Source organism: Hyla sarda, chromosome 7 (assembly GCF_029499605.1).
Source record: "Hyla sarda isolate aHylSar1 chromosome 7, aHylSar1.hap1, whole genome shotgun sequence".
Taxonomy (NCBI): domain Eukaryota; kingdom Metazoa; phylum Chordata; class Amphibia; order Anura; family Hylidae; genus Hyla; species Hyla sarda.
The window spans coordinates 230246574-230273866 of record NC_079195.1 but is presented as its reverse complement, the minus strand read 5'-3'; the positions used below and the strand labels follow the sequence as shown (position 1 = coordinate 230273866).

The 27293-nt window shown below is 43.9% G+C and overlaps 2 protein-coding genes across 2 annotated transcripts in view; both read right to left on the bottom strand.

Moving 5' to 3' along the window:
- Positions 1-285: 285 nt before the first annotated feature.
- LOC130283466 (mucin-19-like) lies at positions 286-23182 on the bottom strand. The gene is made up of 15 exons (XM_056533029.1): positions 22869-23182; positions 20516-20571; positions 19625-19773; positions 18693-18994; positions 17800-17855; positions 17231-17379; positions 16301-16602; positions 15410-15465; positions 14738-14886; positions 13844-14095; positions 10031-10933; positions 7098-7319; positions 3779-3870; positions 2385-2443; positions 286-690 (listed from the first exon to the last, which is right to left on the bottom strand). The coding sequence occupies exons 1-14, from the start codon at positions 22899-22901 to the stop codon at positions 2411-2413; spliced, it is 2754 nt and encodes a 917-aa protein (XP_056389004.1). The 5' UTR covers positions 22902-23182; the 3' UTR covers positions 286-690; positions 2385-2410.
- Positions 23183-25471: 2289 nt separating this feature from the next.
- The window catches only part of LOC130283227 (mucin-2-like), a 42951-nt gene continuing 41129 nt past the window's right edge, over positions 25472-27293 (bottom strand). Inside the window, exons 19-20 of the mRNA XM_056532433.1 lie at positions 26508-26656; positions 25472-25854 (exon numbers count right to left, since the gene is read on the bottom strand). Coding sequence (XP_056388408.1) covers positions 25472-25854; positions 26508-26656 — 532 coding nt within the window. The remainder of the gene's footprint in view (positions 25855-26507; positions 26657-27293) is intronic.

Here is a 27293-nt window from a genome sequence, read left to right as displayed (position 1 = left end):
TTTATACATTGTAGCCGCTTTATAAGTTGTAGCAGCTTTATACATTGTAGCCGCTTTATACATTGTAGCCGCTTTATACGTTGTAGCCGCTTTATACGTTGTTATAACTTTATACATTGTAGCAGCTTTATACATTGTAGCAGCTTTATACATTGCAGCAGCTTTATACATTGTAGCAGCTTTATACATTGTAGCAGCTTTATACATTGCAGCAGCTTTATACATTGCAGCAGCTTTATACATTGCAGCAGCTTGTGGCTCTTTGTTTTCTTCCTCACATGGGAACAAATGTCAGTCAGTTGGTGCAAACAGTCATGTGACAATAGGCTCCGCCCATAGTAGTTAGATCCATGTATAATAAAAAAAAACAAAAAACATTTCAGTTGGAAATGATGCATCATGGGACATAGCAAAAATAAATAATTCATTTATACATCTTCATTTTACAGTTTTAGACTCTATTGTCTCTGGTCTCCTATGGGGGTCATCAGCGTACAATGAGGTGGTCATCGGAGTGTCTCTTTAAATACCCCGTGATAATATTCCCATGGAGTCCTTGTTGTTGTTCCTGAATATCCAGTCATTTCCCTGATGTTGGATTCGGATGTTGCTGATTAATCCAGATTCTTGTTTAAGATCTTGGAATGGGTTTTGAAACATGTGACTTAATTGGGAAAAGACTAGAAGAATCTGTAAGAAAAAGTGTATATAAGATTTATTAGCGGTTGTTTACAGTGTCCTCATTATACAGTGTGCTCACTATACCACCATACAGTGTGCTCACTATACCACCATACAGTGTACTCATTATACAGTGTGCTCACTATACCACCATACAGTGTGCTCACTATACCACCATACAGTGTACTCATTATACAGTGTGCTCACTATACCACCATACAGTGTGCTCACTATACCACCATATAGTGTACTCATTATACAGTGTGCTCACTATACCACCATACAGTGTGCTCACTATACCACCATACAGTGTGCTCATTATACCACCATACAGTGTGCTCACTATACCACCATATAGTGTGCTCACTATACCACCATACAGTGTGCTCATTATACCACCATACAGTGTGCTCGCTATACCACCATACAGTGTGCTCACTATACCACCATACAGTGTGCTCATTATACCACCATACAGTGTGCTCATTATACCACCATACAGTGTGCTCACTATACCACCATACTGTGTGCTCATTATACCACCATACAGTGTGCTCGCTATACCACCATACACTGTGCTCGCTATACCACCATACAGTGTGCTCACTATACCACCATACAGTGTGCTCGCTATACCACCATACAGTGTGCTCATTATACCACCATACAGTGCGCTCATTATACCACCATACAGTGTGCTCACTATACCACCATACAGTGTGCTCGCTATACCACCATACAGTGTGCTCATTATACCACCATACAGTGTGCTCGGTATACCACCATACAGTGTGCTCACTATACCACCATACAGTGTGCTCATTATACCACCATACAGTGTGCTCACTATACCACCATACAGTGTGCTCACTATACCACCATACAGTGTGCTCATTATACCACCATACAATGCGCTCACTATACCACCATACAGTGCGCTCACTATACCACCATACAGTGTGCTCACTATACCACCATACAGTGCGCTCACTATACCACCATACAGTGAGCTCACTATACCACCAAACAGTGCGCTCAATATACCACCATACAGTGCGCTCACTATACCACCATACAGTGCGCTCACTATACCACCATACAGTGCGCTCACTATACCACCATACAGTGTGCTCACTATACCACCATACAGTGCGCTCACTATACCACATAATAAGACAAATAAAAATAAAAAATCCCTGGATAGGTCCTGGAAAATAATGGCCAAAAATTCCACCCACTTCAGGGCTTATGACCCTCAGGGACTCATTCCCTACAACTTGGGACCCCCTTAAAATTTAACCTTTATATAAAACCTCCACTAGCTAACCTCCCGACACTTCACCAGATAAACCGATGTATCTGGCGAAAAGTCGGGGAGTTAACTAGTGTTCACTATGCCACTATAGCAGCAGTATACAGATAGAGCTGGAGTGGAGGTGTATAACTATTGTATATCCTGATTCCATAGAGATAGCAGCAGTATACAGATAGAGCTAGAAGGGAGGGTACTGGTTACAGTAATGGAACACATGGCTGCAGCTGTGCTGGTATATAGATAGATAGTACTGTAGGACTATGATAAGGAAAACCTAGAGTTCTTCTTTAAGACCCCAAATACCCACAATCACTAATTCCACTTCTTTAGCTATTTCTGAAAACCCTTCACATGTGATCAGACCCCTCAGAATGCTTCATATACTCACCAGTCCCCTCGGGTTCTGCAGGACTATCAGTAAGGACCATAGAGGTTCGTGTATGACGCCTGCAAAAGATAAAAACACTCCTCAGCCACCGACTATAGACACGAACCTTATATCAGCTCAGGGGCCGAAATAATCTGTGTACACTGAGATCCTACTGAACTGGAACAATATGTTTACTATAACCTCCCAGTGATCCCCTAAATCAGGAAAAGGCCAAATATCGTAACACTGCGGAGCCAGGGTCACTGCAGAACAATGCGGAATGTTACCGTCTAGGAGGCAGGTGCAGAGTATAGATAGTGTGGGGGACAGGATATGAGGACGGGATATAAGGACAGGATCTAAGGATGGGATATGAGGTGGAGATATGAGGACGGGATATAAGGACAGGATCTAAGGATGGGATATGGGGACGGGATATGAGGTCGGGATATAAGGTGGAGATATTAGGATGGGATATGAGGACGGGATATGAGGTTGGGATATAAGGTGGAGATATTAGGATGGGATATGAGGACGGGATATGAGGACAGAATATGAGGACAGGATATGAGGTCGGGATAAGAGGACAGGATATGAGGACGGGATATGAGGTCGGGATAAGAGGACAGGATATGAGGTCCAGATATGAGGAGGAGATATTAAAACAGGATATGAGGATGGGATATCAGGTCTGGATGTGAGGACAGGATATGAGGTCGGGATATGAGGACAGGATATGTTAATGGTATACGAGGTTAGCATATGAGGTTGGGATATGAGAATGGGATATGAGGACGGCATATGGGGACAGCATATGAGGACGGGATATGAGGACAGGATATGAGGACGGGATATGAGGACAGGATATGAAGTCGGGATATGAGGACAGGATATGAGGTCGGGATATGAGGTCGGGATATAAGGTCGGGATATGAGGTCGGGATATGAGGACAGGATATGAGGTCGGGATATGAGGTCGGGCTATAAGGTCGGGATATGAGGTTGGGATATGAGGACAGGATATGAGGTCAGGATATGAGGATGGCATATGAGGACAGGATATGAGGTTGGGATATGAGGTCAGGATATGAGGTCGGGATGTGAGGTCTGCAATTTAGCACGGGATATGAGAATGGTATATACGGGCAGGATATGAGAATGGGATATACGGGCGGGATATGAGGTTGGGGTTTGAGGTGGCCATATGAGAACCAGAGAATCATTGTTGCTTTTCCTCTCCCACAAGGTTTATGTAGTAAGATCGGGCAACGCCGGCTACTCTGCTAGTGTATATATATATACAACATAACGAATGAAAGATGGAAGTCTCCAGAGATAATATATGGGGTCATTGGGTGTGTATACTCTTGCAGTATAGTACACAGGTGAGGTAAAAATCTAGGTATACTTACCAAACAGGCGATTATAGGACCAATGACAAACGCTGCCGCTAATACTCCAAGTATCGCCCGACCATACACCGGGAACACACCCTCCGAACTCTCTAAGGGAGGGAAATGGGGAAAATCAGGATCAGTACAGAATAATTAATGTAATGTATCTACACAGTGACCCCACCAGCAGAATAGTGAGTACAGCTCTGGAGTATAATACAGGATATAACTTAGGATCAGTACAGGATAAGTAATGTAATGTATGTACACAGTGACCTCACCAGCAGAATAGTGAGTGCAGCTCTGGAGTATAATACAGGATATAACTCAGGATCAGTACAGGATAAGTAATGTAATCTATGTACACAGTGACCTCACCAGCAGAATAGTGAGTACAGCTCTGGAGTATAATACAGGATATAACTCAGGATCAGTACAGGATAAGTAATGTAATGTATGTACACAGTGACCTCACCAGCAGAATAGTGAGTACAGCTCTGGAGTATAATACAGGATATAACTCAGGATCAGTACAGGATAAGTAATGTAATGTATGTACACAGTGACCTCACCAGAAGAATAGTGAGTACAGCTCTGGAATACAATACAGGATATAACTCAGGATCAGTACAGGATAAGTAATGTAATGTATGTACACAGTGACCTCACCAGCAGAATAGTGAGTACAGCTCTGGAGTATAATACAGGATATAACTCAGGATCAGTACAGGATAAGTAATGTAATGTATGTACACAGTGACCTCACCAGCAGAATAGTGAGTACAGCTCTGGGGTATAATGCAGGATATAACTCAGGATCAGTACAGGATAAGTAATGTAATGTATGTACACAGTGATCTCACCAGCAGAATAGTGAGTACAGCTCTGGAATACAATACAGGATATAACTCAGGATCAGTACAGGATAAGTAATGTAATGTATGTACACAGTGACCTCACCAGCAGAATAGTGAGTACAGCTCTGGAGTATAATACAGGATATAACTCAGGATCAGTACAGGATAAGTAATGTAATGTATGTACACAGTGACCTCACCAGCAGAATAGTGAGTACAGCTCTGGAGTATAATACAGGATATAACTCAGGATCAGTACAGGATAAGTAATGTAATGTATGTACACAGTGACCTCACCAGAAGAATAGTGAGTACAGCTCTGGAATACAATACAGGATATAACTCAGGATCAGTACAGGATAAGTAATGTAATGTATGTACACAGTGACCTCACCAGCAGAATAGTGAGTACAGCTCTGGAGTATAATACAGGATATAACTCAGGATCAGTACAGGATAAGTAATGTAATGTATGTACACAGTGACCTCACCAGCAGAATAGTGAGTACAGCTCTGGGGTATAATGCAGGATATAACTCAGGATCAGTACAGGATAAGTAATGTAATGTATGTACACAGTGATCTCACCAGCAGAATAGTGAGTACAGCTCTGGAATACAATACAGGATATAACTCAGGATCAGTACAGGATAAGTAATGTAATGTATGTACACAGTGACCTCACCAGCAGAATAGTGAGTACAGCTCTGGAGTATAATACAGGATATAACTCAGGATCAGTACAGGATAAGTAATGTAATGTATGTACACAGTGACCTCACCAGCAGAATAGTGAGTACAGCTCTGGAGTATAATACAGGATATAACTCAGGATCAGTACAGGATAAGTAATGTAATGTATGTACACAGTGACCTCACCAGCAGAATAGTGAGTACAGCTCTGGAGTATAATACAGGATATAACTCAGGATCAGTACAGGATACGTAATGTAATCTATGTACACAGTGACCTCACCAGCAGAATAGTGAGTGCAGCTCTGGAGTATTATACAGGGAATAACTCAGGATCAGTACAGGATAATTATACCTGTCATATGAGTTATATAGAAAAAAATGCCTTAAGGTTACTTATTAACTGGTGCTGATCCTGTCCATGTGCTTAAATCCTGGATTCATCCTTTTATGGCTCCAAATTTTGTTTATGTTTTTCACACTGTGTGCAGTTTACTGAGAAGGAGGGGGTGTTCCCTTGCTTGCCCCCACATCTCATGTAGGAACTTTTTTCCTCACTCCTCAGAGCTGACAACTGGCTGCTCTGTGCAGTGAGGCTCTATGACACGCCCCCGGCTCACACAGCAGGATGATTGACAAGCCGGGAGCCTGCACAGAGTCCTGCGTATCCTGTCCTTTACACTTCCTGTATTTTGTCTCTGCACAGTGAGACACAGGCAATAGTTGCAGGGAAAAGTCAATGGGGGACATATATCAAAGATTTTACCCCTGTTTTGTGTGTATTTTTTTCCGCAAAATTTTGCGCAAGACCTTTTTTTGCGCATTTTTTTGCGCATGTTTTGGTAGAGCATGTCCTCCAGATGTGGTGATATGGGGTACCTTGGAGTGACATCTATAGTACGCATGGATTTATTAACTGCGTACTTTTCCTTTACAGCAAAAATTTTGCCGCAAGAGCTGTTTTTTTTGCGCAAATATAAGCCATCTTGGACTTAACGTAGCAAGATGCTCTAAATCATCTGTTCTATTTTCCAAAGAGTGGATTGAGGAGATTACTATATTTACCCGCAATTTATGAAGCTCATTGCGCTTGATTGATAAATTTAGCTCTTCTGCGCATAATTTAGAATTCGGGAAAAGAGGGAAAATGCTTCTACCATACACAAATAATGATACATGTCCCCCAATGTGCTGGACATTGGAGGGACCATTAGTGTTAAGAAGTGTGCAGCATTTTTTCACCCAAAAATATACACATTTTTTTAACCAATGTTTTGAAAATTACAGTTCCCATTTCAGCTATTGCTAACCAGATCTAACTACAGCACAGCATGTAATACTATAATAAATATATTAAGGTGGGGGGCATTAACTATGTGCTTCATCCAATTTAATTTTACTGGATTTACTTTTGCTGTTGCAAATGGAGTCTAAGTCACATGTGAGGAGAGCGCATCCGCTGCACGCCCCCTACATGCAAAGCTGCACCCCCTTCCTGCCTCCTTACTTCCCCCTTTAGCTCAAGCAACAAATAACGTAACTTGTATGATTTAGTTAATGTCCCCCATTAGGCTTTAGGACACGTAAAGACACGGCCGTGTGATGTCTGTCGGGGGAGCTGGACAGAATAGTGGGAGAAGAAACACTCCTTGAGCTGTCTTTTTCTCCTGCTGCTCCCAACTCACCAAAAAACTTTAACAACCGTTCTTGACGGAGAATAACGGCAGTGTAAAAGGGGCCTTAACTTTATAAATCCACAACAAATATAATGTATTGTAGAGTGTTACCTGCTGCTGCTGCTTCTTGTGCACTTAGGCCTGCTCCTGCACCTGCGCCTGCAGTTGTGGTTGTTGATGTGGTTGTGGATTTGGTTGTGGATTTGGTCGTGGATTTGGTCGTGGATTTGGTTGTCTTTGCTGATAAATTTCCTCCGCCTGCCGCTGTTGTAGCAGGAACATTAGAATTATCTACTGGAGATAAAGTGCTTCCAAGCTGAGTTTGTCCTCCACCTGTGGAATCATCCCAGGATAATAGGTTATTCTAATCAGGTGCGGGTACAATGATTCTACTCAGGGGGGTACAATGATTCTACTCAGGGGGGGTACAATGATTCTACTCAGGGGTGTACAATGATTCTACTCAAGGGGGTAAAATGATTCTACTCAGGGGGGGTACAAGGATTCTATTCAGGGGAGTACAATGGTTCTACTCAGGGGGGTACAATGAGTCTACTCGGGGGGGAACAATGATTCTACTCAGGGGTGGGTACAATGATTCTACTCAGGGGGCTACAATGATTCTACTCAGGGGTGGATACAATGATTCTACTCAGGGGGGTACAATGATTCTACACAGGGGTGGATACAATGATTCTACTCAGGGGCGGGTACAATGATTCTACTCAGGGGGGTACAATGATTCTACTCAGGGGGGTACAATGATTCTACTCAAGGGGGTAAAATGATTCTACTCAGGGGGGTAAAAGGATTCTACTCAGGGGGGTACAAGGATTCTACTCAGGGGGGTACAATGATTCTACTCAGGGGGGTACAATGATTCTACACAGGGGTGGATACAATGATTCTACTCAGGGGCGGGTACAATGATTCTACTCAGGGGGGTACAATGATTCTACTCAGGGGGGTAAAATGATTCTACTCAGGGGGGTAAAAGGATTCTACTCAGGGGGGTACAAGGATTCTACTCAGGGGGGTACAAGGATTCTACTCAGGGGGGTACAATGATTCTACTCAAGGGGGTAAAATGATTCTACTCAGGGGGGTAAAAGGATTCTACTCAGGGGGGTAAAAGGATTCTACTCAGGGGGGTACAAGGATTCTACTCAGGGGGGTACAATGGTTCTACTCAGGGGGGTACAATGAGTCTACTCGGGGGGGAACAATGATTCTACTCAGGGGTGGGTACAATGATTCTACTCAGGGGGCTACAATGATTCTACACAGGGGTGGATACAATGATTCTACTCAGGGGGGTACAATGATTCTACACAGGGGTGGATACAATGATTCTACTCAGGGGCGGGTACAATGATTCTACTCAGGGGAGTACAATGATTCTACACAGGGGTGGATACAATGATTCTACTCAGGAGCGGGAACAATGATTCTACTGAGGGGCGGGTACAATGATTCTACTCGGGGGTGGGGGGGGTACAATTATTCAACTCAGGGGGAACAATGATTCTACTCAGGGGCAGGTATAATGACTCTACTCAGGGCTGGGTACAATAATTCTACTCAGGGGGGTACAATGATTCTACTCGGGGGGGGGGGGGGTACAATGATTCCACTCAGGGGGAAACAGTGATTCTACTCAGGGGCAGGTATAATGAGTCTACTCAGGGGGGTACAATGATTCTACTCAGGGACGAGTACAATGATTCTACTCAGGGGTGGGTACAATGATTCTATTCAGGGGGGGTACAATCATTCTACACAGGGGTGGATACGTACTCGGGGGGGGGGGGTACAATGAATCCACTCAGGGGGGAACAATGATTCTACTCAGGGGCAGGTATAATGATTCTTCTCAGGGGTGGGTACAATAATTCTATTCAGGGGGTACAGTGATTCCACACAGGGGCAGGAACAATGATTCTACTCTGGCAGGTATAAGGGTTCTACTCAGGGGTGGGTACAATGATTCTACTCAGGGGTGGAAACAATTATTCTACTCAGGGGCAGGTACAATGATTCTACTTGGGGGGGGGGTGGGTACAATGATTCTACACAGGGGTGGATACAATGATTCTACTCATGGGTGGGTACAATGGTTCTACTCGAGGGTACAATGATTCCACTCAGGGGGGAACAATGATTCTACTCAGGGGCAGGTATAATGAGTCTACTCAGGGGGGAGTACAATGATTCTACTCAGGGGCGGGTACAATGATTCTACTCAGGGGTGGGCACAATGATTCTACTCACGGGTGGTTATAATGATTCTACTCAGGGGCAGATACAATGATTCTACTCAGGGGCGGGTACAATGATTCTACTCGGGGTGGGTACAAGAATTCTACTCAGAGGCGGGTACTATGATTCTACTCAGGGGAGGGTACAAAGATTCTACTCAGGGTCGGGTAAAATGATCCTACTCGGGGTGGATATAATTATTCTACTCAGGGGCGGGTACTAGGATTCTACTCAGGGGTGGGTACAATGATTCTACTCAGGGGCAGGTAAAATGATTCTACTTGGGGTGGGTACAATGATTCTACTTGGGGTGGGTACAATGATTCTACTCAGGGGTGGGTACAATGATTCTCCTCAGGGGCAGTCCATTGTTCTACAACAGGTAATTTACCAAGCGAATGACCCAAATAACTTTGATCCACTAAATTATTATTCCATTTCTTCACAGTAATCTAGTAGACCCTAGGTCTCCAAACTATGGACCGCTAGCTGTTGCTAAACTATGACTCCAAGCATGCACGGACAGTCGACGGCTAGGAGTTGTAGTTTTGCAACAGTTAGAGGTCCATAGTTTGAAGACCACAGCAGTAGAAAGTAGGAAGGTTCCTCTCCCTTGCCTATAGGGCTCCTGGGCAATACCGCATACAGTAGGCACCAATTTTTGGCCTACAAGTATGACAGTATTGATTCTTAACTGTGTCTAGTTAGTCGTGCTAAGCACATTGAGATACTTATGTGACAACCAATGTACAGTAAGGCTGACATTTCCCATTCTTTCTACTTACCGGCATCGGTGTTTGATTCAGAATTAGTGACAGAACTACCAGATACTACCAACAATGTATTGGGAGACAGGGATGTGAGTTTGGTCTTTGCCGTGGTTGGGATTATTTCTCTTGTCCCAGTGCCTATATAGCTGGTAGTCAATGTGCCGTTCACATTAGGTATAGAAGGGTTGTATGTAAAGGCTTTGGTAGTCATTCTAGATCCTTCAAGACCATTCGATCCAGATGGGCTTACGTTTGAGTCAGGACCAATGGAAGAGTCTGTGATTTCTCCAGGTTGAAGAGAATTACCTTCACCAGGACTAGTCAAGAAAACCCCATTTGAAGAGGATCTTGTGGTCTGGCCGGGTCCTACAGGACTAGACGTTTTAAAGCTTATACCTTCACCGGTGGAAGAGACACCATTCGAAGATGACCCTGTGGTCTCTCCCAGTCCAGGATGGCCAGTTATTCCATATGGGGTATTTAAGCTTCCACTAGTTGAGTTAACATTTGAAGACATTACTGTTGTCTTTCCAGACCCTGATAAAATTTCACTTGCACTTGTAAGCGCGCCATTTGAAGATCCTGTCATCTCTTCAGATCCTGGAGATCCCGTAGTCTTTCCTGATCCTGGACGACCACTCGCTCCAGATGGGGTTTCTAAGCTTACACTTGGATTCGTGAAGGCCCCATTGGAAAATCCAGTTGAAACCCCATTTGACGGAACGTTTACGCTTATATTTGAATCCGTTGAGGAAACTCCATTAGAAGATTCAGTGATCTCTCCAGGTCCTGGATATCCACTTGGTCTAGTTACACTATCTACAGTCGCTCCGGTCATTCCAGGTTCCTGAGTATTTCCTGATCTGGATACAGTTGTCATTTCAGACCTAGAAATCATTTCTGAACCTGGGCTCACAGCTGCATTATACGGGGGATCAGAAGAAGATACACGAGTTAAAACGGCATCAATCTGAACACCAATGAGTTAGTTGTTAGCACCAATGAGTTAGTTGTTAGTCGGCATTTGTTATAATGCCAGATTAAACTATAATTTCCTGATGTTACAGAGAATTGAAGACGTCCCATTTGGCCTCAGATTATTGTATTAGACATTTGTCTTGAGGTTAGTATTGTAGATGGTTAGTTCCAAGACAATGTCTTCCTCTATAGAAAGTGCGCACCAAGGCAGCCATCATATGGTTATGTATAGGGGTCAAGTCCTGGCAAAAAAAATTGAAGATTTCCACTCATGGACTGGTCCTGCAGGACTCCTGCTTATGGGAACCGTGTTTCTGCTGTGGAAAAGGTACAAGAACTCAGTTCCCATGCGTTCCTGCAGGACTTGAGACCTAGTTTTATCTTTAGAAAGCTTGGGGTTAGTAAGTGCCATGGTCATAAATAAAAAGACTTTAGAGTCTGTACCATGGCTAGATTGACCAGGCTAAACTGAGGTACAGAATCTAAGGAATCCTTTGGTCTTCACATTTAACTCCTTCCTGTTAGAGGATTTCCAGGTCTCTGAATGGTGGAAACTGTGAGAAGATACAGAGCAGCAGAACTGGTCAGAACCAGAAGATAAAGTCTACAGCCACCTCCAGGTGTTAGATCTGGAACAGTAGAAAACCCCGGAACAGGTGACACCAGGGTAGAACCAGATTCCAAACCAATAGATGAAGCCAGTGTTCTGAATCCAAAAGGCAACCAGGGTCCGAACCAGGAGACAATTGAGGTCCAAGTCCCAGATAAGAAATAGAACCATTACCAGGATAGAACCAGAGATAGAACCAGAGTAAGAACTAGGGAGGCATTTCCAGGAATCAGCATAAGATAATATAGATAATACCAGGACCCGAAACAAGTATTAGTATTTTGGCTCAGGACCACAATAAGGATGGACCAGATAAGTGACACATTGAGGGTCTGGACGAGCCACCAAAGCACCAAGAACCGACACCAGTGCTCCATGAAATCTCATTGTCAGTTTAGGACGTAAATGGGTTAGAAGGTTAATAACACTGAGTCCAGATTGCTTATTAAACATTGAGGCAGATAAACCATAGCCTGCCCCCTACAGGCACCGATGGGCATCACCATCTCATCTCTTCTTATGTAATCGGCAAAATCATTGTTTGTACCTCTATGAGCGGCTCACGGGGAAACAATGTGCATAAGTCAGATCTCTAATCTGGTGTTCACAATCAACCACAGCTCACCCTGACTACTGCACCCACCTGTGCCTGAACCCACTGGTCACGCTTATACAGCTTCACACAGGAACAAGGAAAATATGTCCGGCATCTAAAGAGTGGGAATCAATTCTATCTTTATTTGGAAATAGGCATCCAAGGAACAGGTATAAACATATAAAAACCTCTGACGTGTTTTGCATACAAGGTGCTTAATTATAGTATATGATCTATGATTAAGCACCTTGTGTGCGAAACACGTCAGGGGTTTTATTCGCTTGGACCTGTTCCTTAGATGTCTATTTCCAAATAAAGCAAGAATTCATTCAGGCACTTTGGATTCTGGACATATTTGCCTTGTTCCTCAAATCTGGTGTAATCTAAACATAATATATGTAGGAACCCCTTTAATACCTGTTCACCAACTGTTCACCAAGTGACTCCCCTAATATATTTTTTCCTTTGAATAAGTACCAGTCACAAAAGTTGCTTCCTTAAAGGGGTACTCCACCCCTAGATATCCCCTATCTAAAGGATAGGGGATAAGATGTCTGAATGGGGTCCCACTGCTGGGGACCCCCACGATCTCCCTGCTTCACCCGGTATTCGTTTAGAGCGTTGGGTGCAGCACCTAAGGCTCGCGACATCACGGCCACGCCACGCTCGTGATGTGATGGCCGCACCCCTCAATGCAAGTCTATGGGAGGGGCATGATGACTGTCACGCCCCTCCCGTAGACTTGCATTGAGGGAGCATAGCTGTGACGTCACGAGCCCCCGCCCCGCATCGCCAGTCATCCGGCACGGAGAGAAGTTCTTGTAAGTTCGTACAAGTCTGGGGTTCCGCAGCCGTGATTGCGGGGGTCCCGAGCGGCGGGACCCCCGCAATCAGACATCGTATCCGCTATCCTTTGCATAGGGGATAAGATGTCTAGGGGCGGAGTACCCCTTTAAGTTCTTTTAGGCCATAGCAATGTGTGTAAAAATAATGGGGGAGATTTGTCAAAACCTGTCTAGAGGAAAAGTTACTGAGTTATCCATAGCAACAATAAAATCTCTTCTTTAATTTCTGAAAATGCCTCTGAAAAATGAAAGAAGCGATCTGATTGGTTGCTATGGGCAACTCAGCAACTTTTCTTCTGGACAAGTTTTCATAAATCTCCCCCAATATCCATAAAGGATCCCCAAGAATTTAGCATTGCACAATAGCCCATAAAAGTGCCCATAGCGGTGCCACATGCATGAACCTCTCCAGTTGCCAACGGCTGTCCAGGAATGCTGGGAGTTGTAGTTTTTCAACAGCTGGAGGCACACTGGTTGGGAATCACGGCCGTAAACTCAAGGGAAGGGCGATCCTCCAATCCTCCATGGTTCCCTAGAGGTTTTCTCCACTGAGGTTATTTTCCTCTCCTAAGTTCTGAAGGTTGTCAAGCATGCTGGGAGTTGTAGTTTTGCAACAGCTAAAGGTCTGCAGTATGAAGACCACTGCCATACAGGCAATGATGCTGGCTAAAGGGGAATCACTGCCAGAGGGACTGGACCCAGGGGCTACTGGCCACAGCCTGTTTTTAGGCTCCTACTGCAGGCACAACAATAACTATTAAAGATCAAATACAGTGGAATAAGAAGAGATGTAGAGTTACCATTAGAAGATGATGGGGTGGTCACTCCGGGCGCAGAAGGACCCACTGCACCAGGTGAACTATTTGGGTTCCCATTTGGACCATTGGTGGAACCACCACTTGGAGCTCCTGTAACCATACCGGGATTTTGGGAACCGCTTATTCCAGGTGCGCCTCCAGATTTGGAAGTGGCTACGGAACCTGTAACCACAGCTGAAGCTCCTGAATTCGACCCAGGGCTTGGAGTTGGCGCGAGGTCACTTGGAACGGCATCTGCAAAAAACATGGGCAAAGAAGAAGATCTTGTTTATTCGTGTTTTACATTTAAAAATCATGGATAGCAGTTCTGGCCAAAGATTTGAGTTAGCCATGTTCCTTAAAGGGGCACTCTGGAAAAAATAATTTTTCTCCAAATCAACTGGTGCCAGTAAACTATGCAGATTTGTAAATGACTTCTATATAAAAATCTTAACCCTTCCAGTACTTATCAGCTGCGGTATGCTCCACAAGAAGTTGTGTAGTGCTTTCCAGTCTGACCACAATGCTCTCTGCTGACACCTCTGTCCGTGTCAGAAACTATCCAGAGCAGGAGAGGTTTGCTATGGGGATTTCCTCCTACTCTGGACAGTTCCTGACATGGACAGAGGTGTCAGCAGAGAGCACTGTGGTCAGACTGGAAAGAGCTACACAGCCTCCTGTGGAGCATACAGCAGCTCATAAGTACTGGAAGAATTAAGATTTTTAAATAGTGGTAATTTACAAATCTGTATAATTTTATGGCACCAGTTGATTTAAAAATGTTTTCCCCTCTGGAGTGCCCCTTTAAGTAGCCACCATTGGGACTTTTGAACATTGACACCTTACCTTGTGGTCCACTTGTGGTTTATAGAAGCTGTATACATTGAGTTCACTCACCTCCAGACCGAATACTATTTGGGTCTATCTTTAAGGTGCCCAGATACATGTCGTGATCCTTCAAGTAGTCATAAAAAAGATCCACAAGCATCTGGTTGGACGGAGCGTCTGGTGAGAACAGGATATCAGTGATGTACACCGACCCATCCCTGGTGGGAGACAAATATGAGAACGCTTGTGAATATTTCATGAATTTTATGTCACTGGTTGCCTCTATATCTTATGTAGAGGGAAATGTATCCATATAACACAGTATAAAGAGCTTTGCATCAAAAAAATTTTAAGTGGTACTCCGCCCCTAGACATCTTTTCCCCTATACAAAGGATCGGGGATAGGATGTCTGATCGCGGGGGTCTGGAGATCACAGCCATCACACCACCTCCCATAGACATGAATGGAGGTATGGTGAAATGACATCACGATCATGGCTGCCTGAACTCGGCTTTATGAACATAAAAGTTCAGAACGCTGGGGTGCCGGCCCGGAGATCGCGGGGGTCCCGTGCAAAATCTGCAATAGGGCCCCATGTGCCAATTATAATGCTGGTCTCCTGCTGGAGTGTTACTTCTGAACCCCTATAGCTTCGAGGAAATAGAAGAAAAGTTTTTCACAACTGGAATACCTCTTTAATACTTTTTAGCAGAAGTTTCATCAAACATTCGTTCACCCACCTGATGTCAATCTTTGCCGATCTGAAGTTGGGATTGGATTTAAAAACTTGAGCGAGCTGAAAAGACAAAAGGGAGTAAGTGCCGGAGTTCTTTTCTCTGCAATATTCAAAAACTAGGACGTGTTCAGTCTAGAATTTTTTTCAAGTGTTTAGGCTGGCCTAAACCTTAAATAAGGGTCACTCACCTGCCCAATCATCTCCTTCCCCTGATCAGCACATCCCTGTACCCATCCTGCCCACTCAATCACTGCCCATTGTGGTGACCTGATTGGCTAAGTGGGCACTTGCTTTGTGGAGATGGGGCCCAGGAAGCGATGATCATCAGGGATCAGGTTGTTACCACAGAGGCGGGGGATCAGGTAGGTGAGTATCCTATTATTTTATAAACCATCCTGAGCCCATTTAATAACAGCTGTTAACTTATGTAAGAGAATATTTATTACTATAATACTCTACAGAACCACATGGGAGACCAAGCAGCATCATTTTTGGCTCTCATGATGTTTATGAGCTGTTTATATGTTTATTACGGATCTAATCGTCACCTTCCAAAGATTTTACAGAGCTGAAGAAAATGAAGAATCCCATAAAATCTCCAGCATGAATCCATATTAAACGTGTGAATATAACATTATGTGATATTGAGTTATGAATTCACAGCTTCTTTGTGTTATGGGATGAGGTTTCTCTGTAGCCCACACTAGGGCAGATGGCTGTATACATTATTATAATTCTGGAAGCCATTAACATTCCTAGTTGTGTTGCAGCCAGAATTTGGTCATATAATTCTATTGCTGTGTGTACATTCACTTTAGAGAAATACATAGGAAGAAAATCCCTTATATAATGATTGACCAGAATGGTCGTGGAGTTGGAGTCTTTTGATACTTGCCTGTTCTTCAACATATGCATTGATGCTTGTCATGTTATCGCTTATGTTCAAATTCAGAACTCGGAACTCAAGAGGAAGAGTGAAGATTTGTCCGGCTGGAAATGATCCGGGTGTTCTTGCTGTGGTTGATGGAAGAACCTCTATACTCACACCAGTCAGTGATGGATCTTTTGTACCTTGTGGACCAGTTGGGTTGGGTTGAGCTGTTCCACCATTTGTGGCTACAGAACCTGTAACCGCAGATGAAGCTCCGGAATTCGACCCAGGACTTGGAGTTGGCGCGAGGTCACTTGGAACGGCATCTGCAAAAAAATATATGGGCAAAGAAGAAGATCTTGTTTATTTGTTGAGTCCCTACAGCTTGTGTTTTACATTTACAAATCATGGACAGCAGTTCTGGCCGAAGATTTGGGTTAGCCATGTGCCTTAAATAATTAGTAACTGGTGTCAGTAAATTATACAGATATGTAAATTACTTCTATTTAAAAACCTTACTCCTTCCAGTACTTATCAGCTGCTGTATGCTCCACAGGAAGTTGTGTAGTTCTTTCCAGTCTGACCGCAATGCTCTCTGCTGACACCTCTGTCTGTGTCAGGAACTGTCCAGAGCAGGAGAGGTTTGCTATGGAGATTTGCTCCTACTCTGGACACTTCCTGACATGGACAGAGGTGTCAGCAGAGAGCACTGTGGTCAGACTGGAAAGAACTACACAAATTCCTGTGAAGCATACAGCAGCTGATAAGTACTGGAAGGAGTAAGGTTTTTAAATAGAAGTAATTTAAAAATCTGTAGCATTTTCTGGCACCAGTTGATTTAAAAAATATTCCCCTCTGGAGTGCCCCTTTAAGTAGCCACCATTTTGAACATTGACCCATTACCTTGTGGTCCACTTGTGGTTTATAGAAGCTTTATACATTGAGTTCACTCACCTCCAGACCGAATACTATTTGGGTCTATCTTTAAGGTGCCCAGATACATGTCGTGATCCTTCAAGTAGTCATAAAAAAGATCCACAAGCATCTGGTTGGACGGAGCGTCTGGTGAGAACAGGATGTCAGTGATGTACACCGACCCATCCCTGGCGGGAGACAAATACGAGAACGCTTGTGAATATTTCATGTATTTTATGTCACCGGTTGCCTCTATATCTTATGTGGGAAAGAAGGAAATGTATCCACATAACACAGTACAAGGGTATAAAGAGCTTTGCAACAATTTTTTTTAAAGGAGTACTCCGCCCCTCGACTGCTCCGGCCCACTTTGCCTTAGCAGTTATTGGCTGAGCGGGCCGTCACTGCAGAGACTAATACGTCTTAGAAGGTGGGGGCTGGAGCGCTCAGTGCCGAGATATGAGCCCCATTCTGAAGATCGTGGGGGTCCCATTGGTCAGACCACTGTGATCAGACACATCCTGTGGATAGCGGAAACGTTTTTCACAAATGGAACACCCCTTTAATACTTTTTTAGCAGAAGTTTCATCAGACATTCGTTCACCCACCTGATGTCAATCTTTGCCGATATGAAGTTGGGATTGGATTTAAAAACTTGAGCGAGCTGCAAAGACAAAAGGGAGTAAGTGCTGGAGTTCTTTTCTTTGCAACATTCAAAAACTAGGACGTGTTCAGTCTAGAATATTTTTCAAGTGTTTAGGCTGGCCTAAACCTAAAATAAGGGTCACTCACCTGCCCACTCATCTCCTTCCCCTGATCAGCACATCCCCGTACCCATCCTGCCCACTCAATCACTGCCCATAGTGGTGACCTGATTGGCTAAGTGGGTATTTGCTTTGTGGAGATGGGGCCCAGCAAGCGATGATCATCAGGGATCAGGTTGTTACCACAGAGGCGGGGAATCAGGTAGGTGAGTATCCTATTATTTTATAAACCATCCTGAGCCCATTTAATAACAGCTGTAAACTTATGTAAGAGAGTATTTATTACTATTATACTCTACAGAACCACATGGGAGACCAAGCAGCATCATTTTTGGCTCTCATGATGTTTATGAGCTGTTTATATGTTTATTACGGATCTAATCGTCACTTGCCAAAGATTTTACAGAGCTGAAGACATAATGAAGAATCCCATAAAATCTCCAGCATGAATCCATATGAAACCTGTGAATATAACATTATGTGATATTGAGTTATGAATTCACAGCTTCTTTGTGTTATGGGATGAGGTTTCTCTGTAGCCCACACTAGGGCAGATGGCTGTATACATTATTATAATTCTGGAAGCCATTAACATTCCTAGTTGTGTTGCAGACAGAATTTGGTCATATAATTCTATTGCTGTGTGGACATTCACTTTAGAGAAATACATAGGAAGAAAATCCCTTATATAATGATTGACCAGAATGGTCGTGGAGTTGGAGTCTTTTGATACTTGCCTGTTCTTCAACATATGCATTAATGCTTGTCATGTTATCGCTTATGTTCAAATTCAGAACTCGGAACTCAAGAGGAAGAGTGAAGATTTGTCCGGCTGGAAATGATCCGGGTGTTCTTGCTGTGGTTGATGGAAGAACCTCTATACTCACACCAGTCAGTGATGGATCTTTTGTACCTTGTGGACCAGTTGGGTTGGGTTGAGCTGTTCCGCCATTTGTGGCTACAGAACCTGTAACTGCAGCTGAAGCTCCGGAATTCGTCCCTGTACTTGGAGTTGGCGCGAGGTCACTTGGAACGGCATCTGCAAAAAATGGGCAAAGAAGAAGATCTTGTTTATTTGTTGAGTCCCTACAGCTTGTGTTTTACATTTAAAAATCATGGACAGCAGTTCTGGCCGAAGATTTGGGTTAGCCATGTGCCTTAAAAAAATTTTTTTTCTTCAAATACACTGGTGCCAGTAAATTATACAGATTTGTAAATAATTCTATAAAAATCTTAATCCATCCAGTATTTATCAGCTGCTGTATGCTCCACGGGAAGTTGTGTAGTTCTTTCCAGTCTCACCACAGTGTTCTCTGCTGACTCCTCTGTTTATGTCAGGAGCTGTCTAGAGCAGGACAGGTTTTCTATCGGGATATCCTCCTACTCTGGACATTTCCTGACATGGAAAGAGGTGGTAGCAGAAAGCACTGTGGTCAGACTGGAAAGAACTATACAACTTCCTCTGGAGCATACAGCAGCTGATGAGTACTGGAAGGAGTAAGGTTTTTAAATAGAAGTAATTGATAAATTTGGATAATTTGCTGGCACCAGTTGATTAAAAAAAAAAATCCATCTGGAGTGCCCTTTTAAGTAGCCACCATTGGGACTTTTGAACATTGACCAGGTCCACTTGTGGTATATAGAAGCTTTATACATTGAGTTCACTCACCTCCAGACCGAATACTATTTGGGTCTATCTTTAAGGTGCCCAGATACATGTCGTGATCCTTCAAGTAGTCATAAAAAAGATCCACAAGCATCTGGTTGGACGGAGCGTCTGGTGAGAACAGGATGTCAGTGATGTACACCGACCCATCCCTGGCGGGAGACAAATACGAGAACGCTTGTGAATATTTCATGTATTTTATGTCACCGGTTGCCTCTATATCTTATGTGGGAAAGAAGGAAATGTATCCACATAACACAGTACAAGGGTAGGAAGAGTTTTGCAACAATTTTTTTTAAAGGGGTACTCTGCCCCTAGACATCTTTTCCCCTATACAAAGGATCGGGGATAGGATGTCTGATCGCGGGGGTCCGGAATTCACACCCCCTCCCATAGACATAAATGGAGGTATGGTGGCATGACATCACGATCATGGCTACCTGAACTCAGCGTTATGAACATAAAAGCTCAGAGCGCTGGCACGGAGATCGCGGGGTCCCATACAAAATCTGCAATAGGGCCCCATGTGCCAATTATAATGCTGGTCTACTGCTGGACTGCTACTTCTGAACCCCCTATAGCTACACCCCTGGGGTCCGACTCTCCCCACTGAGATGAACCTTCTGGGATGAACTGGTCTCAGCAGTGATGACCCCCTTTGCCTTAGCAGTTATTGGCTGAGCGGGCCGTCACTGCAGAGACTAATACGTCTTAGAAGGTGGGGGCCGGAGCGCTCAGTGCCGAGATATGAGCCCCATTCTGAAGATCGCGGGGTCCCAATGGTCAGACCCCTGCGATCAGACACATCCTGTGGATAGAGGAAACGTTTTTCACAACTGGAATACCCCTTTAATACTTTTTAGCAGAAGTTTCATCAGACATTCGTTCACCCACCTGATGTCAATCTTTGCCGATATGAAGTTAGGATTGGATTTAAATACTTGAGCGAGCTGCAAAGACAAAAGGGAGTAAGTGCCGGAGTTCTTTTCTCTGCAGCATTCAAAAACTAGGACTGTTTTATTTTACAGCCAGAATTTGGTCATATAATTCTATTGCTGTGTGTACATTCACTTTAGAGAAATACATAGGAAGAAAATCCCTTATATAATGATTGACCAGAATGGTCGTGGAGTTGGAGTCTTTTGATACTTGCCTGTTCTTCAACATATGCATTGATGCTTGTCATGTTATCGCTTATGTTCAAATTCAGAACTCGGAACTCAAGAGGAAGAGTGAAGATTTGTCCGGCTGGAAATGATCCGGGTGTTCTTGCTGTGGTTGATGGAAGAACCTCTATACTCACACCAGTCAGTGATGGATCTTTTGTACCTTGTGGACCAGTTGGGTTGGGTTGAGCTGTTCCGCCATTTGTGGCTACAGAACCTGTAACCGCAGCTGAAGCTCCAGAATTCGACCCTGTACTTGGAGTTGGCGCAAGGTCACTTGGAACGGCATCTGCAAAAAAATATATGGGCAAAGAAGAAGATCTTGTTTATTTGCTGAGTCCCTACAGCTTGTGTTTTACATTTACAGATCATGGACAGCAGTTCTGGCTGAAGATTTGGGTTAGCCATGTGCCTTAAAGATTATTATTATTATTTTTTTTCAAGTAACTGGTGCCAGTAAATTATACTGTCTGACCACAATGCTCTCTGCTGACACCTCTGTCTGTGTCAGGAACTGTCCAGAGCAGGAGAGGTTTGCTATGGGGATTTGCTCCAACTCTGGACAGTTCCTGACACAGACAGAGGTGTCAGCAGAGAGCACTGTGGTCAGACTGGAAAGAACTACACAAATTCCTGTGGAGCATACAGCAGCTGATAAGTACTGGAAGGAGTAAGGTTTTTAAATAGAAGTAATTTACAAATCTGTATCATTTTCTGGCACCAGTTGATTTAAAAATGTTTTCCCCTCTGGAGTTCCCCTTTAATTAGCCACCATTGGGACTTTTGAACATTGACACCTTACCTTGTGGTCCACTTGTGGTATATAGAAGCTTTATACATTGAGTTCACTCACCTCCAGACCGAATACTATTTGGGTCTATCTTCAAGGTGCCCAGATACATGTCGTGATCCTTCAAGTAGTCATAAAAAAGATCCACAAGCATCTGGTTGGACGGAGCGTCTGGTGAGAACAGGATGTCAGTGATGTACACCGACCCATCCCTGGCGGAAGACAAATACGAGAACGCTTGTGAATATTTCATGTATCTTATGTCACCGGTTGCCTCTATATCTTATGTGGGAAATAAGGAAATGTATCCACATAACACAGTACAAGGGTATAAAGAGCTTTGCAATAATTTTTTTTAAATGGGTACTCCGCCCCTAGACATTTCTTCCCTTATCCAAAGGATTGGGGATAAGATGTCTGATCGCGGGGGTCCCCCTCCCATAGACATGAATGGAGGTATGGTGGCATGACATCACGATCATGGCTGCCTAAACTCGGCGTTATGAACATAAAACTTCAGAGTGCTGGGGTGCCAGCCCGGAGATCGCGGGGGTCCCATGCAAAAGGAAAAATCCGCAATAGGGCTCCATGTGCCAATTATACTGGTCTCTTATAGGGCAGATGTGCTTTGGAGGCCCCCTTAAGCATCAGGGACCCATTGCGACTGCTACTTCTGAACCCCCTATAGCTACACTCCTGGGGCACGACTCTCCCCACTGAGATGAACCTTCTGGGATGAACTGGTCTCAGCAGTGATGGCCCCCTTCACCTTAGCAGTTATTGGCTGAGCGGGCCGTCACTGCAGAGACTAATACGTCTTAGAAGGTGGGGGCCGGAGCGCTCAGTGCTGAGATATGAGCCCCATTCTGAAGATCGCGGGGTCCCAATGGTCAGACCCCTGCAATCAGACACATCCTGTGGATAGTGGAAAAGTTTTTTACAACCGAAATACCCCTTTAATACTTTTTAGCAGAAGTTTCATCAGACATTCGTTCACCCACCTGATGTCAATCTTTGCCGATATGAAGTTAGGATTGGATTTAAAAACTTGAGCGAGCTGAAAAGACAAAAGGGAGTAAGTGCCGGAGTTCTTTTCTCTACAACATTCAAAAACTAGGACGTGTTCAGTCTAGAATTTTATTTTAATAATTTTTTTTATTTTACAGCCAGAATTTGGTCATATAATTCTATTGCTGTGTGGACATTCACTTTAGAGAAATACATAGGAAGAAAATCCCTTATATAATGATTGACCAGAATGGTCGTGGAGTTGGAGTCTTTTGATACTTGCCTGTTCTTCAACATATGCATTAATGCTTGTCATGTTATCGCTTATGTTCAAATTCAGAACTCGGAACTCAAGAGGAAGAGTGAAGATTTGTCCGGCTGGAAATGATCCGGGTGTTCTTGCTGTGGTTGATGGAAGAACCTCTGTACTCACACCAGTCAGTGATGGATCTTTTGTACCTTGTGGACCAGTTGGGTTGGGTTGAGCTGTTCCGCCATTTGTGGCTACAGAACCTGTAACCGCAGCTGAAGCTCCGGAATTTGACCCTGTACTTGGAGTTGGCGCGAGGTCACTTGGAACGGCATCTGCAAAAAAAATGGGCAAAGAAGAAGATCTTGTTTATTTGTTGAGTCCCTACAGCTTGTGTTTTACATTTAAAAATAATGGACAGCAGTTCTGGCTGAAGATTTGGGTTAGCCATGTGCCTTAAAGATTATTATTATATATTTTTTTTCAAGTAACTGGTGCCAGTAAATTATACTGTCTGACCACAGTGCTCTCTGCTGACACCTCTGTCTGTGTCAGTAACTGTCCAGAGCAGGAGAGGTTTGCTATGGGGATTTGATCCAACTCTGGACAGTTCCTGACACAGACAAAGGTGTCAGCAGAGAGCACTGTGGTCAGACTGGAAAGAACTACACATATTCCTGTGGAGCATACAGCAGCTGATAAGTACTGGAAGGAGTAAGGTTTTTAAATAGAAGTAATTTACAAATCTGTATAATTTTCTGGCACCAGTTGATTTAAAAATGTTTTCCCCTCTGGAGTTCCCCTTTAATTAGCCACCATTGGGACTTTTGAATATTGACACCTTACCTTGTGGTCCACTTGTGGTATATAGAAGCTTTATACATTGAGTTCACTCACCTCCAGACCGAATACTATTTGGGTCTATCTTCAAGGTGCCCAGATACATGTTGTGATCCTTCAAGTAGTCATAAAAAAGATCCACAAGCATCTGGTTGGACGGAGCGTCTGGTGAGAACAGGATGTCAGTGATGTACACCGACCCATCCCTGGCGGGAGACAAATACGAGAACGCTTGTGAATATTTCATGTATTTTATGTCACCGGTTGCCTCTATATCTTATGTGGGAAATAAGGAAATGTATCCACATAACACAGTACAAGTGTATAAAGAGCTTTGCAAATGGGTACTCCGCCCCTAGACATTTCTTCCCTTATCCAAAGGATTGGGGATAAGATGTCTGATCGCGGGGGTCCCCCTCCCATAGACATGAATGGAGGTATGGTGGCATGACATCACGACCATGGCTGCCTAAACTCGGCGTTATGAACATAAAACTTCAGAGTGCTGGGGTGCCAGCCCGGAGATCGCGGGGGTCCCATGCAAAATGCAAAATCCGCAATAGGGCTCCATGTGCCAATTATACTGGTCTCTTATGGGGCAGATGTGCTTTGGAGGCCCCCTTAAGCATCAGGGACCCATTGCGACTGCTACTTCTGAACCCCCTATAGCTACACTCCTGGGGCACGACTCTCCCCACTGAGATGAACTTTCTGGGATGAACTGGTCTCAGCAGTGATGGCCCCCTTCACCTTAGCAGTTATTGGCTGAGCGGGCCGTCACTGCAGAGACTAATACGTCTTAGAAGGTGGGGGCCGGAGCGCTCAGTGCTGAGATATGAGCCCCATTCTGAAGATCGCGGGGGTCCCAATGGTCAGACCCCTGCGATCAGACACATCCTGTGGATAGTGGAAAAGTTTTTCACAACTGGAATACCCCTTTAATACTTTTTAGCAGAAGTTTCATCAGACATTCGTTCACCCACCTGATGTCAATCTTTGCCGATATGAAGTTAGGATTTGATTTAAAAACTTGAGCGAGCTGAAAAGACAAAAGGGAGTAAGTGCCGGAGTTCTTTTCTCTGCAACATTCAAAAACTAGGACGTGTTCAGTCTAGAATTTTTTTCAAGTGTTTAGGCTGGCCTAAACCTAAAATAAGGGTCCCTCACCTGCCCACTCATCTCCTTCCCCTGATCAGCACATCCCCGTACCCATCCTGCCCACTCAATCACTGCCCATTGTGGTGACCTGATTGGCTAAGTGGGTATTTGCTTTGTGGAGATGGGGCCCAGGAAGCGATGATCATCAGGGATCAGGTTGTTACCACAGAGGTGGGGGAATCAGGTAGGTGAGTATCCTATTATTTTATAAACCATCCTGAGCCCATTTAATAACAGCTGTAAACTTATGTAAGAGAGTATTTATTACTATTATACTCTACAGAACCACATGGGAGACCAAGCAGCATCATTTTTGGCTCTCATGATGTTTATGAGCTGTTTATATGTTTATTACGGATCTAATCGTCACTTGCCAAAGATTTTACAGAGCTGAAGACATAATGAAGACTCCCATAAAATCTCCAGCATGAATCCATATTAAACGTGTGAATATAACATTATGTGATATTGAGTTATGAATTCACAGCTTCTTTGTGTTATGGGATGAGGTTTCTCTGTAGCCCACACTAGGGCAGATGGCTGTATACATTATTATAATTCTGGAAGCCATTAACATTCCTAGTTGTGTTGCAGCCAGAATTTGGTCATATAATTCTATTGCTGTGTGTACATTCACTTTAGAGAAATACATAGGAAGAAAATCCCTTATATAATGATTGACCAGAATGGTCGTGGAGTTGGAGTCTTTTGATACTTGCCTGTTCTTCAACATATGCATTAATGCTTGTCATGTTATCGCTTATGTTCAAATTCAGAACTCGGAACTCAAGAGGAAGAGTGAAGATTTGTCCGGCTGGAAATGATCCGGGTGTTCTTGCTGTGGTTGATGGAAGAACCTCTATACTCACACCAGTCAGTGATGGATCTTTTGTACCTTGTGGACCAGTTGGGTTGGGTTGAGCTGTTCCGCCATTTGTGGCTACAGAACCTGTAACCGCAGCTGAAGCTCCAGAATTCGATCCTGTACTTGGAGTTGGCGCGAGGTCACTTGGAACGGCATCTGCAAAAAAATATATGGGCAAAGAAGAAGATCTTGTTTATTTGTTGAGTCCCCACAGCTTGTGTTTTACATTTAAAAATCATGGACAGCAGTTCTGGACGAAGATTTGGGATAGCCATGTGCCTTAAATAATTTTTTTCTTTCTTCAAATCAACTGGTGCCAGTAAATTATACAGATTTGTAAATTAATTCTATAGAAAAATCTTAATCCATCCAGTACTTATCAGCTGCTGTATGCTCCACAGGAAGTTGTGTAGTTATTTCCAGTCTGACCACAGTGCTCTCTGCTGACTACCCTGTTTATGTCAGTAACTGTCCAGAGCAGGAGAGGTTTGCTATGGGGATTTGCTCCTACTCTGGATAGTTCCTGACATGGACATAGGTGTCAGCAGAGAGCACTGTGGTCAGACTGGAAAGAACTATACAACTTCCTCTGGAGCATACAGCAGCTGATGAGTACTGGAAGGATTAAGATTTTTAAATAGAAGTAATATATACATTTGCATAATTTGCTGGCACCATTTGATTTAAAAATATAAAAAATCATCTAGAGTACTCCTTTAAGTAGCCACCATTGCGACTTTTGAACATTGACCGATTACCTTGTGGTCCACTTGTGGATTATAGAAGCTGTATACATTGAGTTCACTCACCTCCAGACCGAATACTATTTGGGTCTATCTTTAAGGTGCCCAGATACATGTCGTGATCCTTCAAGTAGTCATAAAAAAGATCCACAAGCATCTGGTTGGACGGAGCGTCTGGTGAGAACAGGATGTCAGTGATGTACACCGACCCATCCCTGGCGGGAGACAAATACGAGAAAGCTTGTGAATATTTCATGTATCTTATGTCACCGGTTGCCTCTATATCTTATGTGGGAAAGAAGGAAATGTATCCACATAACACAGTACAAGGGTATAAAGAGCTTTGCAACAAATGTTTTTTAATGGGTACTCTGCCCCTAGACATCTTTTCCCCTTTACAAAAGATTGGGGTTAGGAAGTCTGATCGCGGGGGTTCGGAGATCACACCCCCTCCCATAGGCATGAATGGAGGTATGGTGGCATGACATCACGATCATGGCTGCCTGAACTCGGCGTTATGAACATAAAAGTTCAGAACGCTGGGGTGCCGGTCCAGAGATCACGGGGTCTCATTCAAAATCTGCAATAGGGCCCCATGTGCCAATTATAATGCTGGTCTCCTGCTGGACTGTTACTTCTGAACCCCCTATAGCTACACCCCTGGGGTCCGACTCTCCCCACTGAGATGAACCTTCTGGGATGAACTGGTCTCAGCAGTGATGACCCCCTTTGCCTTAGCAGTTATTGGCTGAGCGGCCGTCACTGCAGAGACTAATACGTCTTAGAAGGTGGGGTCCGGAGCGCTCAGTGCCATGATATGAGCCCCATTCTGAAGATCGCGGGGTCCCAATG

Excerpts from the sequence above, each read along its gene's own strand:
- LOC130283466 (XM_056533029.1), bottom strand. The coding sequence starts at position 22,901 with ATGACAAGCATTAATGCATATGTTGAAGAACAG. Across the intron at positions 17,856-18,692 it reads ATGCATATGTTGAAGAACAG|CTCGCTCAAGTTTTTAAATC; the intron begins GCAAGTATCAAA and ends TTGTCTTTGCAG. Across the intron at positions 2,444-3,778 it reads GTCCTATAATCGCCTGTTTG|GCGTCATACACGAACCTCTA; the intron begins GTAAGTATACCT and ends TATCTTTTGCAG.